The 18,521-nt window shown below is 44.3% G+C and overlaps 4 protein-coding genes across 4 annotated transcripts; 2 read left to right on the top strand and 2 right to left on the bottom strand.

Moving 5' to 3' along the window:
• Positions 1-77: 77 nt before the first annotated feature.
• On the bottom strand, positions 78-3,989 carry LOC121598756 (succinate dehydrogenase [ubiquinone] flavoprotein subunit, mitochondrial-like). The gene is made up of 4 exons (XM_041926028.1): positions 3,799-3,989; positions 1,547-3,292; positions 792-1,154; positions 78-579 (listed from the first exon to the last, which is right to left on the bottom strand). The coding sequence occupies exons 1-3, from the start codon at positions 3,850-3,852 to the stop codon at positions 975-977; spliced, it is 1,980 nt and encodes a 659-aa protein (XP_041781962.1). The 5' UTR covers positions 3,853-3,989; the 3' UTR covers positions 78-579; positions 792-974.
• Positions 3,990-4,296: 307 nt separating this feature from the next.
• Positions 4,297-8,062, top strand: LOC121598755 (1,4-alpha-glucan-branching enzyme-like). The gene is made up of 4 exons (XM_041926027.1): positions 4,297-4,822; positions 5,338-5,507; positions 5,987-6,677; positions 6,752-8,062. Exons 1-4 carry the CDS (start codon positions 4,737-4,739, stop codon positions 7,851-7,853), a joined length of 2,049 nt encoding a protein of 682 aa, XP_041781961.1. The 5' UTR covers positions 4,297-4,736; the 3' UTR covers positions 7,854-8,062.
• A 616-nt stretch (positions 8,063-8,678) lies between these two features.
• LOC121598757 (serine palmitoyltransferase 1-like) lies at positions 8,679-14,890 on the bottom strand. The gene is made up of 7 exons (XM_041926029.1): positions 14,712-14,890; positions 11,435-11,620; positions 10,871-11,358; positions 10,466-10,793; positions 10,136-10,371; positions 9,920-10,049; positions 8,679-9,841 (listed from the first exon to the last, which is right to left on the bottom strand). Exons 2-7 carry the CDS (start codon positions 11,483-11,485, stop codon positions 9,665-9,667), a joined length of 1,410 nt encoding a protein of 469 aa, XP_041781963.1. The 5' UTR covers positions 11,486-11,620; positions 14,712-14,890; the 3' UTR covers positions 8,679-9,664.
• On the top strand, positions 14,885-18,252 carry LOC121598754 (general transcription factor 3C polypeptide 3-like). The gene is made up of 3 exons (XM_041926026.1): positions 14,885-14,975; positions 15,289-16,981; positions 17,037-18,252. Exons 2-3 carry the CDS (start codon positions 15,524-15,526, stop codon positions 18,195-18,197), a joined length of 2,619 nt encoding a protein of 872 aa, XP_041781960.1. The 5' UTR covers positions 14,885-14,975; positions 15,289-15,523; the 3' UTR covers positions 18,198-18,252.
• The last annotated feature ends 269 nt before the right edge of the window (positions 18,253-18,521 follow it).

Here is an 18,521-nt window from a genome sequence, read left to right as displayed (position 1 = left end):
TTCTTTTTTTTTTCATGCACATCGCATACTAAATCTAATGAAGTACACCAATTAAGATTTCGGTTTTAGTTTTTTTGTTTTGCTTTTGGTTTCTGGTTGCCTACAGTAATGAATAGTGTTTGGATTTAAATAAATTATCCAACTCAGGATACGCTTTTCTCACTAATACGGCTCGTTATTTTTTTCATTTCTTCGCGTACAAAACTTCTCCTAACTTATCGTTGCCGTCTTAAATCGTCATTGCAATTATTCTCTCAAATCGCTCACTGGTATCTTCATACGATCAAGACATTATTAGAACAATGGAACAATTGCCAGCAAAACACAAAATTGTGTGCAAAATTGATCCATTATTCATGCCACTGGCAGTGGGGCGAGGATTGACACTTGATGGTAGGTATGTCGTCTACAGCAGCATTGCTTCAAAACCCTTTTCACACATTACCCTTACTGTGTTTGTTGTAAGGTGCCCGTTTTTTAGCTTTCTTCACGCAGTTTTTTTCTTCACTCTTACGTAAAATGTCGACATTCAAGATGCAATAAATAGTGATGGGGTGTGATCGGATCCGTATGCTGTTACTGAAAGAAAGATGAAAAAAAATAAAAACAAACCGTGATTAGTGCAGTGCATTGAGATCACGAACAGGCGCCTGCATCCGTTATCAGCGGGCTGATTGTCTGCCTCATTAACTTCACTCACAATCCAAAACTAAGTTGCTGTCTCGTTATTCAAGGTCAAGGTCATTCAGAGACAATCACATGGTGTTGGGTTATATACGCTTGATACTCACATAATACTTTCAATAGCCAAGCTGCTAGCAACGCGCACGCTTCTTGCCGATAGAAGGAAAACGTGCGAAAGCGTGAGATGGTGTAGGCTGATTTTCTTTGCATCCTCGTTGTAGCGATATACCCCCCTCCCGAAATAGATCACACGACAGCAAACATCTTTCGGTTGTTGTTTTGTTGTTTGTTTAATAAGACCGAATGGCTGGCGGCACGGTAGCACATTCCTCGCTGAGCGTTTCGTCAATGACCGGACGGTAGTCGATGGTGACGTTACCGGTGGCTGGATCGATCCACGTCAGCGTATGTTTACGCCAGTGCTCTTCCACCGGCTTCTTCTGCTGTCCCTCGAGCGGCTTGCTAAAGTCCTGTTGTGGCGGAAACACGAGTGAAAAAGGAACAAAGTGTAAGAAAACATTACGTCGCAGATAAAAAAAAAACGCGTAAAAACAAAACAAACATCATGCGTCGGTAACACCCAATTTCTACCGGTGGTGAAATTCGTGTGTTGTGACGACATCATGTCTCATTTTCACCGATAACAAAGACCAGTAGGGAAGGTGTAATCACGTTCCAAATGAAATGCGTCTTAACGTATTAAAATATTTTAACCTTTGTGTACATACATGGATTTTACTTGGTTAATAATTAATTTAAATATTTGATTATGACTTTCGGTTGACTTTTACACTTTTCGATAAGCACCATCGTTACGTTTCAATTAACCGAATATTTGCATTGTTTGGGTCTGTTTACTTACGTATTCGTCGACACGCTGTTTGTAGTCCTCACGAGCATGAGCACCGCGCGATTCCTTACGGTTTTCAGCAGCGACGATGGTCATGTTTGCGTTCAGCAACAAATTCTGCAGCTCAAGCGTTTCCACCAGATCCGAGTTCCACACCAGCGACCTGTCCGACACTTTCACGTCCTTGATGGTCTTGTAGATGTCGCCCATCTTGCGCACGCCCTCCTGGAGCGTTTTCTCCTCGCGGAAAACGGCAGCATGCGTCTGCATAGTCTTCTGCATATTCAAACGCAACGTCGATGTCGGCACCTGTCCGTCGGCGTTACGCACCCAGTCCAAGTTGGCAACCGATGCTTCGCCCGCATTCGGCTTCAGATCCTGCACCTTCTCTCCAGGACGATTCTCCTCAGCGATCGTTTTGGCGCAAGCACGACCGAACACCACGAGATCGAGCAGCGAATTGGCACCGAGACGATTGGCACCGTGCACCGAGGAACAAGCGGCCTCACCGCACGCGTACAATCCCGGCACAACACGATCGGCACCATTTTCCGTGGTCAGCACCTGGCCCTTGTAGTTCGTCGGTACGCCACCCATATTGTAATGCACAGTCGGCAGTACGGGAATGGGTTCGCGGGTTACATCAACGCCGGCGAAAATCATTGCCGTCTCCGAAATGCCCGGCAGACGCTGGGCCAGCTGCTCTGGGGGCAGATGGTGCAGCTGCAGGTAGACATGATCCTTCTCCGGGCCGCAACCGCGTCCCTCGCGGATTTCGATTGTCATCGAGCGGGACACAACGTCACGCGAGGCCAAATCCTTCGCCACCGGCGCGTAGCGCTCCATGAACCGTTCACCCTGCGAGTTGATCAGATAGCCACCCTCACCGCGGCAGCCCTCCGTGATCAGGCAACCGGCACCGTAGATGCCAGTCGGGTGGAACTGCACAAACTCCAAATCTTCCGAGGGCAATCCAGCGCGCGCCACCATGGCCGTACCGTCGCCGGTGCAGGTATGCGCCGAGGTGCAGGAGAAGTACGCACGGCCGTACCCACCAGTAGCCAGCACCGTGTTCTTCGCACGGAAGCGATGAATGCTACCATCCTCCAGGTTCATCGCAATCACACCGACACACTCGCCGTTCTGCATCAACAAGTCCATGGCGAAGTATTCGATGAAGTAGTTGCAGTCGTAGCTGAGCGACTGACCGTACAGCGTGTGCAGCAGCGAGTGGCCGGTACGATCCGCAACGCAACAGCAGCGATGCGCCTGTCCACCCTTACCGTACTTCAAGCTCTGTCCTCCGAAGGCACGCTGGTAAATCTTGCCGTCGGGCGTGCGGGAGAAGGGCATACCGTAGTTTTCCAGCTCAATGACCGCTTTCGGTGCCTCGCGCGTCATGTAGTGGATGGCATCCTGGTCTCCCAACCAGTCGGAGCCCTTCACCGTATCGTACATGTGCCACTTCCAGTCGTCCTCCTCCATATTACCCAGTGCGGCATTGATGCCACCCTGGGCGGCGACGGTGTGGGAACGGGTAGGGAACAGCTTCGTAATAACGGCAGTCTTGAATCCTTCCGCAACCAGCCCAAAAGCGGCACGCAGTCCTGCACCGCCGGCCCCAACAACGACCGCATCGTAAGTATGGTCAACGACGGGATACTCTCGCGAAATGGCATCCGGGTTCGATTTAGCATTATTCTGTCCAACGGTGAAATGCAGGTTGCGCTGTGACGTACCAGCAGTCAAGCCTCGAACCTACGCGTAAAATGATATCGAAACATAAGCACGAAATTAATAAAAATAAGCACACCAGTGTACTTGGATTATCAAAACAGCCAGCACCAGAGCAAAGATAACAAAACTCACATAACCTACAAACGAATCGAGAAACGGAATGATCTGGATTGTTTTAGTTGGCTTTGCTACCTTGGGTACAGGGGTACGGGTACACCAACTGGAGGATGCAAATTTATTTTAACAACCCCACAATAGGTACGCGTCGAGCACGTTTTCCTTCAGATTCGAATAGATCGCTAATTATTTATCTAAACTTATTACATAACGGCGGGCGCCGACCGCACAAGTTTGTAACCACCGTTATTCTCTGTTGCGAAATTTGCACAACGTTGTGTAATCCATCTCGTGCACAAGAGTAAATCGCACTTGGAACCGTCTCGCGCACGGAAAACGGCCCACATTTCCACTGTGCCCGGTGGTGTAGTTGGTAAACTTTTCACTCCATTCAAACTACTTTCACTTACCGCTGAAAGCGCGTTCTTGGCAAGCACCGTTGGAAGTCGAATCATTCCACTCATCTTGCACCAACTCACAGATGATTGAGAAGTAAATTCACACTGCCAGCGAAAGGAAAACTGCTAATTTTATCTTCCCACTCCAACGCACGACTTCGTGTGCGATTTTTTTGACACCGGGAAGGCAAAGTGGAATCGGAAAAATACGACAGAAGAACCTGTCACACTAAGGCTGCCCCGCACGGTCATATCGGAAGACAGCTGCCAATAACCAAATGAAACCAATCCTTGCAGATGAAGTAAAGTAAAATTTATTAAATGGTTTTATTTTTATTGAAAAGCTTTCCAATCATAAAAATTTCAGCAAATTTTTAAAAAAATTATTAAATTAAAAATCTTGATGTCTCTCTAGTGACACCACGATCGAACAAACCAGCTTGACAGCAAGGAAGCGTTTCCGATTGCCGTCACACGAGCGTTTGAAGCGTTTCGCCGAAAGACGATTCGACTGTTTGTTATTTTGTTTATCTTTACAGATGTTTTCTTTCTTTTAGCGCACTCAAATACCATTGAGCAGCAAAATGTTCTGTTCGAAAAATGTCAGATTCCATTCAAACAATCAAGCGCCAGCACATAATAACAATATTCGTACTTTTCTTGTAAGTTGCGAAAAGGAAAACATCAGTACAAGCGGCAGTCCCGTTCCTCAGAACCCGCCGACCAGTATTCTTCTTCCAATCTGATCGTCCTTTACTCATCGGACTTAGTGACGAAGCTCGTCACTTCGCTGTTCGTTGCGTAGTGGATCGGACTAACCTCGCAGGCGCGCTCACTCGTAGTAGTTCATTCATAAGTGTCGTTGCGGTGCATCAAGTCCGCTGTTGTTTGTGGCTGATCGAGCAGCATCCAGTCTCGTATCGGGGAGAAAAACAGTAAAAGCCTCCACTATGGCTAACGAACCTAAAGTGAATCTTGAAAAGCTGTTTGAGCTGGATCCGTACCTTAAATCGCACGAGCAAGAAATTCGGCGCAGGTAAGCTTAACCGGTTCCATTCATCTCGAGCAGCAAATGCGTACGCGCCGGTAATACAACACCCGGTGGCTCAGGAAAAGTGTAGTGTGTCGGCTAAACCGGACGCGACTGTGTAATTTGAAACTGAGCTCAGCTTTTGGCTTCAAATCCGTCATCGCCAAAGGTTGTGTTGTCCAAGAAAGCGAGAGATTTTTCTTCCTGAGCCATCCATCTAATGAATGTCACGCCAAGGTCATTGCCGTTCAGGACGGGCAGAGGCAGCAGCGTCGGGCCGGCAAGTGCCTATGCGGATGCGATCTTAGAATGCGTGCATTCACGTAGATAAGGACAGCATGATACGAAGAAGTTCAACTGACGGTCATCGTCTATCAGTTGTTAAGAAGATTAGTAGCTTTGTTCAAAACAGAGCACAGAACGAGGGACGAAACACAGCCATTTGTGTGAACTTGTTTAATTAAACATCGACTGCAGTTAATCAAATGACATTCTTTATCTCTTTTGGCTGCTTACTTAAGAAATACCGAATTCCGTGGATGGATCAAGCGTTTGAACGACCTAGAAGGTGGTCTGAATGAGTTCACCCAGGGCTACAAATATTTTGGTTTGCACATCGCCCAGGACAATAGTGTTGTAGCTCGCGAATGGGCTCCCGGTGCTAAGGAGGTGTATCTAACTGGAGATTTCAGTGAGTAAAATGAACTTTTCGTTGAATGTTTTTCGCTTCAAAATGTAAAATATGACACTTGTAGAATTCTCCCCCTATTGTCGACCTCTACCCGGGCATTGGTTCTCGTTTAGCATTTCCCAAGATGTCTCATCTAATCGATTCTGATCTGATAAACATGACCTGACACTATTACAGGTTATACTACATCATGTCATTTAGTCATTAGTACACAATAGTGAAACCCATTAAGTAATCTAAAAGCAAAACAAATATTATTGCATGCATGCTATTATCAATTTTACCGTTAAGAATCTATGCAGAACCGTTTTGCGAATGCATTTTCCCTCAACCTTCATTTGATCTTGTGTAATATTTGTGCTTCTTATCCCACTGATGGAAAGAATATTTGGCGCATTGCTCAACAATAAAACGCATTTCATTTGCTTGAGTAATGCTAGCACTAAATATGTGCTCACTTCTACTTTCTTCTCTCGCAGATAACTGGCAATGGTTGGCCACGCCGTACGAAAAACTGGCCTTCGGAAAATGGGAGCTGAAGATCCCACCGAACCCGGACGGTTCCTGCGCTATCAAACATTTGTCCGAGATCAAAGTGATCATTCGCAAGCAGGACGGTGCGCTGGTCGATCGCCTATCGCCATGGGCTAAGTATGTAGTGCCACCTCCGAAAGAGCTGGGGGTTAATTTTCAGCAACGTGTTTGGCACCCGCCGGCGCATGAAAAATATATGTTCCGCCACCGGAAGCCTAGCCGGCCTCGGGCGCTGCGTATCTACGAGTGTCACGTAGGCATCGCAACGGAGGAGTACGGCGTGGGAACGTATCGCAACTTTGCCGACAACATCATTCCGCGCATCGCCAAGCTGGGCTACAACACCATACAGTTGATGGCCATCATGGAGCACGCGTACTACGCTAGCTTTGGATATCAGGTTACGAGCTTCTTTGCTGCCTCAAGCCGGTACGGTACCCCGGACGAGTTGAAGTATATGGTGGATAAGGCACACGAGCACGGCATATTTGTGCTGCTCGACGTGGTTCATTCGCATGCGAGCAAAAATACGCAGGACGGGCTGAATCAATTCGATGGTACGAATGCTTGCTACTTCCACGACGGATCTCGCGGTGAGCATCCGACGTGGGGTAGCCGGCTTTTCAATTATTCGGAGTAAGTAGCGGTGTTTGGTGTGGCTCCTTCTTTTTCCCCTCTTTCTAATGTTACCTCAATTTCTCCGTCCGCAGATACGAAGTGCTTCGGTTCCTGCTTTCGAACCTTCGCTGGTGGCGCGATGAGTACAACTTTGATGGATATCGTTTTGACGGTGTCACCTCTATGCTGTATCACTCGCGAGGTGGAGAAGGGTTCTCCGGTGATTACAACGAATACTTTGGGCTTAACGTCGATACGGAAGCCCTCATTTATCTGGCAATCGCCAACTATTTCCTGCACGAGATGGATCCGAACGTTATTACGATTGCCGAGGACGTGAGCGGCATGCCGACCCTCTGTCGCCCAACTGAGGAGGGCGGCATTGGGTTTGACTACCGTCTCGCCATGGCCATTCCGGACAAATGGATCCAGTTGCTGAAGACGAAAAGCGACGAAGAGTGGAACATTGGCAACATTGTGCACACGCTCACGAATCGCCGATGGAAGGAAAGCACGGTAGCGTACGCGGAATCACACGATCAGGCACTGGTTGGCGATAAAACGATCGCTTTCTGGCTGATGGACAAAGAGATGTACACGCACATGTCGATCGTGTCCGATCCAAGCCTTATCATTGACCGTGGCATTGCGCTGCACAAAATGATTCGGCTCATCACGCACAGCCTGGGCGGGGAGGCTTATCTGAACTTTATGGGCAACGAGTTCGGCCATCCCGAGTGGTTAGATTTTCCGCGCGTTGGCAACAACGATTCGTATCACTATGCGCGACGGCAGTGGCATTTGGTGGACGATCAATTGCTGAAATACCGTTTCCTGAACGAATTCGACCGCGCGATGCATCACGCTGAGGAGAAGTACCACTGGCTCGACTGCCTGCCGGCGTACGTTAGCTGGAAGCACGAGGATGATAAGGTGATCGCGTTCGAGCGCAACAATCTGCTGTTTTTGTTCAACTTTCACTCCACCAAAAGCTTCACGGATTATCGCATCGGCGTGGAGCTGGCCGGTAAGTATCGCGTTGTGCTTAGCTCCGACGACGCCGAGTTTGGTGGGTTCAATCGTATCGATAAGAATGTCGATCATCATACATTCCCAGAGGGTTGGGCCGGGCGCCGAAATCATATCCAACTGTATCTGCCCTGCAGAACCGCCTGCATTCTTGCCCCACAGTAGATTGCACCGCGCGCTTAAATTGAAGAGCACTATGGGAAACGTTCATCTGGACAGTAGAAAGCGTTATCTATCTGCCGTTTGGCAGTATAGACTGATGGATTTTAGTTAGCTTTCGAGCCCTTGGTTGTTCATATCACTGATACAGTGGCTATACTATAGTCTAAAAATAGAATCAAAAGAGAGCAAAATAAAATAGGCATGCATTGAAAGTGAACATTTTTTATTCTTTCGTCAAACCGTTCCCCGCACAGATCAAAATGAAAGTGTTGGTGTTTTAAGTTTCCCGTTTTTATTCCAGTGTCTACGAAAATCTCATACATAACTTATCCTCTGTTTAAGCTTATCCTTTAAAGCACTGTTTAAGTATTGACTTTATCTTGCAAAGCGTTTTTACTTATTTTACTCTGTGTTGTTTTTGATAATCCATTACCAAAAACAAAAGGTTCGCACAGTGGGCATACCCGCGTAGAAGTATGCATCGCACAAAGCACGTTGTGTACACATTTTGGCAAACTGAAACAAACATACCGTGATCCCGTGACGTTTGCACAACAATGCTGTCCCCTCAGCATAGGAAGTTGAAATCACGGTTTAAAACAGATGTACCGCATGCAAAAGATATTGGGGGGTATAATGATCAGCTTATGTCGAGACGATAAAAAAGCAAAAGAACAGATAGTCGATTTCGTCTCACGATGTTCGTTATTAAATAACTTCAAGCATTTGCTTCTGAAGCTTAAGGCCCTATCATTCGATTGAACCAGAGAGTTCACGTGTTTCATGCAACTGTACACACATGCTTTGCTCTGTGTGTGTTTTTTTTTCTTTTCATTTCGGAAATATGCCATATTTGCGGGTTATTTTCGGGTTACGCTTTTGTTTAATAATACTAGCATTACTTGGCGTCCTTTCCAGTGTTGTCTAGCCCGCTGTGTTTACCGCACACTTCCATCTAATTCTAGATTCGCATGAACACGACCCTCCTGATCTCTTAAAAATCTAAAGCAAATGTCTACATACTATCAAAGATACTGGTGGTGCTGGTTGTTTTGCATGTTTTGTACATTCGCATACAAAGTCATCAGGGGATTATGTTAACAAAACTTACTTTAATTTGCAAACTTATTGTTGACTATTAGACTATAAGCTGTTACGAATGACATGCTGTCAAAATAGTGGTAAAAGCTAGATAGTTTGACGGAAAGCATCGGAAAATATACATTGACATACGCGCTTAAAACAGAAATCGTGAACATGTTTCAACATAACCATACACAAAAGGTTCAACCTTCTCCATACAATGCTGGATGAATGTGTCTAACGAAAATTAACTAAAATATAGATGCGGCATTATTTGTTTCTTACAGCAATGGCGCCTTCTGGCTAGTATTCTGGCTGCGCTAGTTTTTTGTCATAGTAGTTTGATCACAAGCCAGGAGAAGTTGCTTTTCAATTCTTTTGTAATCATTAAAAAAATAATTCGTGACATTTTCTCTTCCGGGGTTTTGTTTATGTTTCACGGATTACGCAATAATATGATTAAACCACCCAACAAATTACATTGTGCATTTGGAGATGCTTATAATGACCCAACCAGGACGAAGGGTCACAGATTTGCTGCACCTGTTTACAAGGGGCCATTTATGATAATTTTATTCGTAATTCTTTTTGATCATTGTTTCAAATAGGAGGAGAATAGGAAGGTATGTGTAGCTCTGTAAGCCCCCTGGTACGCAACAATTTGTGTTATGTGTACGTGAGCTTATGTCACCGATAGCATCATAAAGTGGAAATATCTTACCATCCTTATTTTAACCCGCACTTGCAAAAACTTTCTCTGAAACATGTTCTAAAATTCGGAAAGCATCGTCTATTTCCTTTTCCGTTAGCAAACGATTAACCGTTAATCGAATACTTGGCCTTGGGCAATGCTTTTCCATGGTTTCCAAATATTCTGCCGCTATCACCGCCAAACCGTTGTCGATGCACTGAAATAGCCAGACCAGAAAGGGTTTATTGCATTATTAAAAATAAAAGCATTTTCACTTAATGTAATTGCTTTTTACCTCAGTAGATATCTCGTCCAGAAGCATCTTTTCATGCACCCAGCTTTCATGTTTGTGTTTTAGATATAAATGCTTCACTGGAGATAGTGGATCACCTCTTGATTGGAAGTGTTTCAGTTGAGAAAGTTTGCTAAAACACGCAATTAAGAAGGGTAAATATTTTCACAGACCATTGCTTACAACCACGGAACACTTTTTTTAATTTCAAATACATACTCTGAAACCATTCGACAGCGTTCTCTTAGTTCCACGAATATTCGTGGGTTGCTTTCGAATCGATCCAGCGCACTGATGGCAGCCTGTGCAAGCAAGGGTGGTAGTGAGGCAGAGAAACAATACCCTAATCCGGAGAGCCGCTGATGCTCCACGATGAACGAGGAACCGGCACAAAAGCCACCGATAGTTGCGGCTGACCATTCTAGCCCAGCCGATACCAAATCAACCTCCGTTTTCTGAAGTCATGTAACATGAGCATACGTTAATACATGGCCTTTTTAGTTCATTTTACCCGACGCTTGGGGATCGGATTACCCAGGCTATACTTACATCGACATTGCAGTGCTCAATCAACCCACGTCCACTATCTCCCAACACACCGAAAGATATGCTTTCATCCAAGAAAAGGCGTAGTTTGTAACGAGCTCGTAATTCCACCAACCGAGGCAGGGGGCAAACTTCACCCGTGTTCATATAGATGGCTTCGGCTACCAGAAAACGTCGCGTCTTTTTAGCTTTTGCCGGATTACGCTTGTCTTCAATCTGTTGCTTTTGAAGCAATCGCTCCAAATCGTCCATATCGTTGTGTTTGTAGTAAAAAATCTTGCTTCGTGAAGCGTCCAATCCTTTTTGAATAGCAAAATTAACACACTCGTCACTGTAAACAAAAAAAACGATTTAATACCCCGTTAACAAGAAAAGTAGAGCCGTAATCATTCCATTAAGTGTACATACACGAAAATCAAATCTCCCCTCTTCGAATAGGCCGGTATTGCACTAGCTATAGTGGAAAACGCGTACGAATACACTACAGCTTCCTCCACGTTCATAAATTTCGCCAACCGTTCTTCGAGCTCGAGATGCACATCGACTGTACCGTAGAATCCGCGCGGACCGCAAGAACCGACACCGTACTTTCGCAAGCTCTTTATCGCCGCTTGCTTAATGTCTTCGTCCTCTGCCAGCCCGAGATAGTTGTGTGTGGCCATGTTGATGCACTCTTTGCCATTTACATTTACCATTTTACCGACTGGTCCCTCGACAATCTTTGTTTTCAGCGCTGGATGGTCCTGTGGTACCTCTGCCACGAGTGGTTCCGGTGTCCACCGTGCAAGAATTTCCTCTTCTGACATGGGCATCTTCTTTGTCGTGCGTTTGTAAAAAACTATCCATATTACTCCCAATGCCAGCAAGGCCTCCAATGTCAATTCGAACGGGGAGGACTGAAATTGAATTGAAAAAATCATTAGACCACCGCGTAGATACATCACAATAGCAGATTTAATTAAGCATTATTACCTTCTGAAGAATGTCGTAAATTTCATTGATTATGTACGGTGTGTTAACCATTTTGTGCGTTGTTCCAATACTCGTTACTTGACCCGCAATTGGTTGTGAGACCCGTTGTTAGCTAACAACCAGCACTCCGGGTTAAATATCCACCGTAACTCAGCGATTTCAGTACGGACGCTTGGTAGAAGATGTCTGGAATGGAATATTTAAACAAAAATGCACGGATTAAAAGATATGTACAAGTATTACGGTACGAACAAAAAAATAAACTGAAGAGCATTCAAGATCAACATCAGACTATGTCAATTAGCGTCATTTAGTCAGGGATGTTGACGGTGGTGTGTGTACCAACAACAAGCAATGCAAATTTACTTTGTGTACAATGAATGCCAGAGCATCGTAAGTCTAAGGATCGGTGGATGCTATTGGACGTCCGTATTCGCTGGTAAATATGATGGCAGACTTAACATAGCCACACATTTAAGCAACACATAGCAAAGACGTAAAGATAGGAAGGGTGGCTAATCTTAATGGCTGATTAATTTCGACGTCAAGTGACGTAACATAGTAAAGAAGTTCCCCCTGCTTGCACGAATGTGCAGCAACTTCCCAATCTGAATCACTATGTAACACATCATGCAATAAACCGTCCCCTTTTATCAGCGGGATAAAAGAATGCGATACGTTATCAATACAAAAAAAGAATATCAAAATTTATAGCATCACAGCGCACTGCTAAACCCACACTACCGCATACAGCGAAGCTGGCAATACAATTGAATATGTCTGTTTAGAAAATAATAAATTTAAATGTTAAATCACTACCACTATTTATTTGAGAGAAGGTTTTCAGACTGTTACCGGTACATTAGCCTACCCAAGAGTTCGGATTTGTGCCTATGTTACTACATCGCGTGAGCCGGATAACAACGATAGGGTTCATCGTGTTGTTCATCGCAAACATGTAAATATACACAGGAAGTGGTCAGAACTCGGCAAACTCGTGACATGATGTTGTACTGTTGAATTTTCTTTTTTGCATTTTAAATACATTTTTAATTCGGTCAGTTTTATGGAGTAAGTCGGCTTTTTTGGCTCAGAAAACTCAGCTCATTATCAAACAGCAAAAAAAAATCGGTTACCCGCTCTTGGGTGATCGTAATGGCATTCGGGTTAGTTTCTATTAACCACTGTATCATACACAATTGCTAAATAGATACACAGAATGTGGTTGAATATATTTGTTAGTACTTTTACTATCGGTACCAGTTTGTCACATAAAATCTGCAACAATGTAGGTATCCCCCGTATGTTTTTTTACATATCCATCACTGGATATAACACCTTCTCAAGGTGCAAGTGCTAAACAGCAACAGCTTAGACCATGCTACGGTTTCATTCGTTAGCAAATGTCCGGAGCGACATGTGGTAATTGAAAGTCATAAAATATGGACAACAACAGCAGAATACCACAATAAAACCCTCTTTCTACATTTCGGCTCTAAGCAATACTGGAATCATTGTTGAAACAATCTGCACAATAAACGAGCATTTGTTACAACGTTGGATAAATTAAATTATTTTACCTGTATGTCATGAAAAAAAATGCTCCTTTTCGTCGGTTGTTCGTCAGGCGATATTGGCGGAGTGCTTAGAAAGAACGGCGTCGCTTCATTTAGTAAGCATACCCGAAAGCATGTTTGGAGCGAAGCGCTTCATTACGGATTTGATCATATCACACTCCTTCATATGATTAAACGTTCGTTAAGATATATCTATTCCAATTAGGCCTATTTGTCGCTGTACAAATACAATCAGACATTCTCTTGAAATTCAACTCATTTATGGTCATGTATTTTTAACCAGAAGATTAGAAACTATAGATAGCATACGATACACAGTGACGAAAGTATGTTAACTTTCTTTGTCACTATGTAACCAACAATCGAGGTTCAATATTCAAACCAAACAAAGCAAAATATTGTTCGTTCCCTTAATTTACCATCGACGTGAATCGCTTTTAGTTAGTTGCTATTCGTGGTGCGTTCGTCGTAAATTCGGGCCACGCAAGTAGACGCGGGTTACCAAAATGAAGCGGGAGAAAGTTCGAACAGTTTGCAACAAAATCGGTATTGCATGAACGGTTCGTCAAAACAAACATATTTATATTGTCTCTCAAAATATGCTGCCGTTTTCACGCCGGTTAGAAATAAACACAACGGTATCGTTTCATTTAGAAAGCATTCTCAAAAGCGTGCTTGGACATTCATTTTTTGTGTATTTCACAATGTTCGAAATGCACGATGTTTACGGTTTTGCAGAATGTTTTCACTCGTTTTTAATCGCCAGCCCACTCGAAATAAGTTAAATGCTGGAACGATATTGAAATGAAAAAAAACTTCCATTCTCTACCCTTGGTTTATCTTTGAGGTCAGCCCGCCCGCCCGAAGGCTAGCCCATGGAGCTTTCTAGACGGGGTGTTGTAATATTCAGTTTGGGGCACCCGGCTGGAAGCAGAGACAGGTGTATTCGTAAAACTGTACGCCTGTTCCCTCTCGTGCAAATGTGACTCATTTCCACCAATCGGGACTCATGCAGATAAGCACGTGAAGCGTTCGTTCGCTCGTACGTTTCACATAGAGCAGCCCCTCTGCGAACATGTACGGCTTCTTTCGATGAGCTGCTTTTTAGACGTATTATGGCCCATCCTGCTGTGTTTAATGCCGTCTAAATTTAAAGTTACATTGCCTTTTCTTCAACCTTTCGCAATAAACTGCTTCATGTTACACCCGCTGGTAGGCCTCTTTTTCAATAAGCATGTTTTCCCTTTTAAATTCAAGGGCACTTAATTGGCGAATGCGAACACTTCTTCACATCATCCGATCCGAGGGGGGAATGATTCACCAAATAATCCAAAACTGATAACACATCACATTACCACGCGCCACACGTTCGGTCCCGCTCTATTGCGGTCACACGTTTACCGGGTCCCCCTCCTGATTTCACTGCCGAACAACTCTACGGAACCCGAGCGAGCGAGGATGCAAGCAAATCGTTCTAGTAGATTCCTGCCCGCCCATGAATAAATCAAAAAATCGTAGATATACTCTATATTCTACATTTCATCCAGTCACACACAATCAAAACTTCGATTGCGCTCACGCACCGCTCACACCATAATATTCTACTGCAGTGTTTTATCCACTTGGTCGACCAAAGTAAAAAAAAGACACGTAAACCCGCACACCCGGTTATGCTAGTGCCGATAAATATCTGGTCTTACCCAGTACTGTAGAAAACTAGCATTTACTAGCGAGACCGTGATTCTTTTCACGTTTTCCGCCACAAGAGATGTTCTACGCCAGCATCTGGTGAAAATATGCACGACCTTTTTTTACCACAGCTCCGCGCCCGAAGAAGAAATTGCTAAGCGGTGTCACATCAGCGGAGTCGGGCCTGAAACTATCCGGTGAGCAGATATTTGACACGGCACGTCATTTCCTAAGGTAGCGGTCACAGCTCCAACGTGTGTTCGATGAGTTTTGAGGTAAATGAAAGCCATGAAAGCCATTTAAGCCATTTAAGGTCTGCGGGCAGCATTATCGTTTATTTTCATTCATTTTTTGATAAATTACGCTCATTCAAGGAAATGCTTTTGTCAAGTTAAATTTTTAACTACTCAAACAAACATTTTACTGTTCTTTATTTTGTTTAAAGTTAAACAATCATTTATTATCACAATTTTTGTTAAGTTCAGTTTTCCAGAAAGCCTGAAATATTTTTAATTACTTAACTTATTTAAGGAACAAGTCAATTTTATAATGTCATTAAAAATCCTGTTTTTTTTTCTTCAAATATAGCTCCTGATTAGTCGAGGTTTATTTACTAGCCGTGTTGAATAGCTAATCAACCTTGTGATTGTGCAACAAGGACAGAGTGTGTTGAAACCATTATCTGCCTCTTTTCAACCCGAACTGTCGGGATTGTTTGACAACAGCCGTGTTTTGTTCATTTATTTACCACTCGAAAACTGGAAACTACCAAACTATTGCAACAAAGATTAGAATTCCCTAAAAGTTGCCGATTTACAGCACGATGGCGGATAGTGATGTAGAATACGATGCTTCCAATGTGGAAATTGAGGAATTGGAGGTGGATGAAGTTGATGAATCAGATCTATCGGAGTTTGTCGAAGTGCAACAGCATCCGGCGATGGTGCAAACCGGTTCGTATAATGCTCCCTCCACTTCATCTGCCGGTGGGAACTCTTCCGCCCAATCGGAATCGGAAACCGACGATGAAAATACACACCAGCGAGAGGTTTTGATCAAGAAGCTTGTTGCACGGGAAATTACATTCTCCGAGTATCAGGCGCGCATGCAGCAGGATGACGACCTGGATGACGAAGATGCCGAGGTTGATCAGAGTCATAAGAAAAAGACCACTTTCTTTCAGGACTACAGCAATGCACGGCGTGATGTTTTGAGAGGTAACTTGCAAGGATCTCCAAGAACGGAGGGCAAGGTGACATTGCGTCGCCAGCGACGGTTTCTTCCAGCGGCCCTGCAAGGTTTAATGGGGCAGGCAAACCTTTGCTATGCAAGGGGTGACGTGCGCACGGCGGAAGATCTGTGTATGGAAATTATCCGACAAGTTCCGTTGGCTCACGAACCATTCATAACGCTCGCACAGATACACGAGATGGACGATCCGGAAAAGTATCTGCAGTATTCGCAAATTGCGGCCCACTTAAACCCTTCCGATGCGGAGCAGTGGGCACGTGTGGCGGAAATATTTATCGACCGCGGCGATATTGACGAAGCGCTGAAATGCTACACACGAAGCATAAGAGCCAATCCGAAAAATATCGACATGCGTCTAAAGCGAGCACGTCTAATGGAGACAAGAGACGAAAAGCAAGCGTTCAAATACTACTACAACATGCTACCCTTTATCCCTAAGGAACAGGCCGATTTTCTTATCAGTATCGCCAAACGGGTGGCAGAAAAATTCCACAAGGAAACCAACGTCAGTGCTGCGCTGGATGCAATGCAGCAGGCGTACAGAACGGCCAAGGAGAAGTTTAACATGGAGGACATTAATCTGCTGGTTGAATTGTTAATAGCCAACGGTCACTACCGTCGAGCGTTAGATATTCTAGCAGTACACGCCAACGTAGAACTCCACAACTACGATATGGGAGCTGCTGAGGGAACCCAGCTGAGTCCTAATTTTTCCATTGATATACCGGATGACATAGTGCTCGATCTGCGTACGAAGCTAGCAGTCGTGCTTGTGCATCTGAAGTGTGAACAGTGTTTCGATAAAGCCATAGACGACATTCTGACACATATCGATCCGGAGAACGCTGGCGATTGCTATCTGGATGTTGCTGAAGCGCTGATGAACGAAGAACACTACCACCAGGCTCTTCGGCTGCTGGTGCCATTGATTAAGAGTAAAAAGTTCTCGCTTGCTGCAGTCTGGTTGCGGTACGCTGATTGTTCGCGATGCATAGAAAACTACGATGAGGCTATTGTCGGATATGAGAAGGTAAAGTACAACTGCATCTCTCCTTTTCAGACCTAATTGTATGTCTTGATTGTAGGTGATTTCCCTTGCGCATCATCTAGACGCCCGGTTGGCGCTGGCTGCTTTGCTTAAAAAGCAAGGCAAATACGATGAAGCACTGCAAGCACTGGAACAAGATCCAGACAAAGAATATCTCGATCCCGAGGTACTGCATGAACGATGTCTGCTGCTGCACGAAGTAGGTCGCTACCAACAGTTTCTAGCGGCCGGTTTTATGCTACTGGCGCGTCATTGCTATCAGATCCGGAAGCGTCAAGATATTGCGGTTCTATCGCATGTGAAATATCATGAGTGTAAAGATCGGACTCCTGGCGAGGGTGTTCCAGATTTCGTAACCGGGAACGATTTGTCGGTTGAGACTGAGTGGGAACTTGTGCTGCGCTTACTGACCGTGGCTGACGAGCTTCGCGACTATACCTACTACATGAAGTTGGTATTTACCTTGCAGACCTCGAAGCGTTTTTACAACTATCGACCGGAACTACAGCAGCTTGCATTGACGGCGTGCATTTACAATCGCGATCCCACCTTTGGGTTAAACATTATTCGTGACCAAATTCGTCCGTTGTTCAACTTGAAAGGCGATGCATTCGCAGCAAAGATCAACCATCCACAGCTTTGGAATTTGTTCAATTTAGTCATCTTTATCAGTGGCGACGTACGGTATCATCGCTATTTGGCAAGGGTTTTCTTCCGCTCAGCGGGCATCGGTGTCTATCCGAAGGTGCTGATAGCAAACTATCATCTCAACTGCTCTACCTACAAGTATGCCTTAAATGAGTACAACAAAATATACCTCGTTACTAACGATCCACTGCACGCGATGATGATTGCTGTTACGTTGACACAAATTGCGTGTCAAAAGTTCACCAACAAGAAGCAATCGTTGATCGCACAGGCAAACGTGTTTATGGAAAAGTATCTCACCGGCCGACCGGAAGAATTACGCCACGAAGCCTTTTACAACTTGGGCCGTATGTATCACCAGTTGGGATTGCTGCATCTAGCGGTCGATTACTATAAACGGGTACTGAGCTTTGACAGTGCAGTTGTAAAGGAAAATCCGCAGTATTTGGACTTAAAGGCTGAGGCAGCGTTCAATTTGAGCTTTATCTACAAGCGAAGTGGAAATTATGAGCTAGCTCGTAAATATCTATATGAATACATACAAGTGTAAGCGTTACAACTATTTCTTTTGTAAATAGAAAAATATATTAATTCCAATATTTGTATTCGTGTAGTTTGAGTTTGCTATCCGTTATCGATTGATTGATTACTTTCAACAAGCTAAATCTCCCATCGCAACGATCGCACTGCCTTATGTTTCATGCTGTGGCTATTTTTTTTTAAATCTAGTTTTCGGATATTTTTGTCACATAATACCACCAAAAACTGTTTGTTATTTTTTATTGAATTCGTTAAAATATTAACACTTGATTTATCTATCAGAAGTTCCAGTTTCGAAATTATTCAATATCATCCACAGAACGTTATTTTATTC

This window comes from Anopheles merus, chromosome 3L, assembly GCF_017562075.2.
Source record: "Anopheles merus strain MAF chromosome 3L, AmerM5.1, whole genome shotgun sequence".
Taxonomy (NCBI): Eukaryota; Metazoa; Arthropoda; class Insecta; order Diptera; family Culicidae; genus Anopheles; species Anopheles merus.
This window is presented reverse-complemented; position numbering and strand designations above follow the sequence as displayed.

Excerpts from the sequence above, each read along its gene's own strand:
- LOC121598756 (XM_041926028.1), bottom strand. The coding sequence starts at position 3,852 with ATGAGTGGAATGATTCGACTTCCAACGGTGCTTGCCAAGAACGCGCTT. Across the intron at positions 3,293-3,798 it reads CCAAGAACGCGCTTTCAGCG|GTTCGAGGCTTGACTGCTGG; the intron begins GTAAGTGAAAGT and ends TTTTACGCGTAG. Across the intron at positions 1,155-1,546 it reads AACAGCGTGTCGACGAATAC|GACTTTAGCAAGCCGCTCGA; the intron begins GTAAGTAAACAG and ends CCGCCACAACAG.
- LOC121598755 (XM_041926027.1), top strand. The coding sequence starts at position 4,737 with ATGGCTAACGAACCTAAAGTGAATCTTGAAAAGCTGTTTGAGCTGGAT. Across the intron at positions 4,823-5,337 it reads GAGCAAGAAATTCGGCGCAG|AAATACCGAATTCCGTGGAT; the intron begins GTAAGCTTAACC and ends TGCTTACTTAAG. Across the intron at positions 5,508-5,986 it reads GTATCTAACTGGAGATTTCA|ATAACTGGCAATGGTTGGCC; the intron begins GTGAGTAAAATG and ends CTTCTCTCGCAG.
- LOC121598757 (XM_041926029.1), bottom strand. The coding sequence starts at position 11,485 with ATGGTTAACACACCGTACATAATCAATGAAATTTACGACATTCTTCAG. Across the intron at positions 10,794-10,870 it reads AGGGGAGATTTGATTTTCGT|TGACGAGTGTGTTAATTTTG; the intron begins GTATGTACACTT and ends TTTTGTTTACAG. Across the intron at positions 10,372-10,465 it reads TTGAGCACTGCAATGTCGAT|AAAACGGAGGTTGATTTGGT; the intron begins GTAAGTATAGCC and ends ACATGACTTCAG.
- LOC121598754 (XM_041926026.1), top strand. The coding sequence starts at position 15,524 with ATGGCGGATAGTGATGTAGAATACGATGCTTCCAATGTGGAAATTGAG. Across the intron at positions 16,982-17,036 it reads CTATTGTCGGATATGAGAAG|GTGATTTCCCTTGCGCATCA; the intron begins GTAAAGTACAAC and ends TCTTGATTGTAG.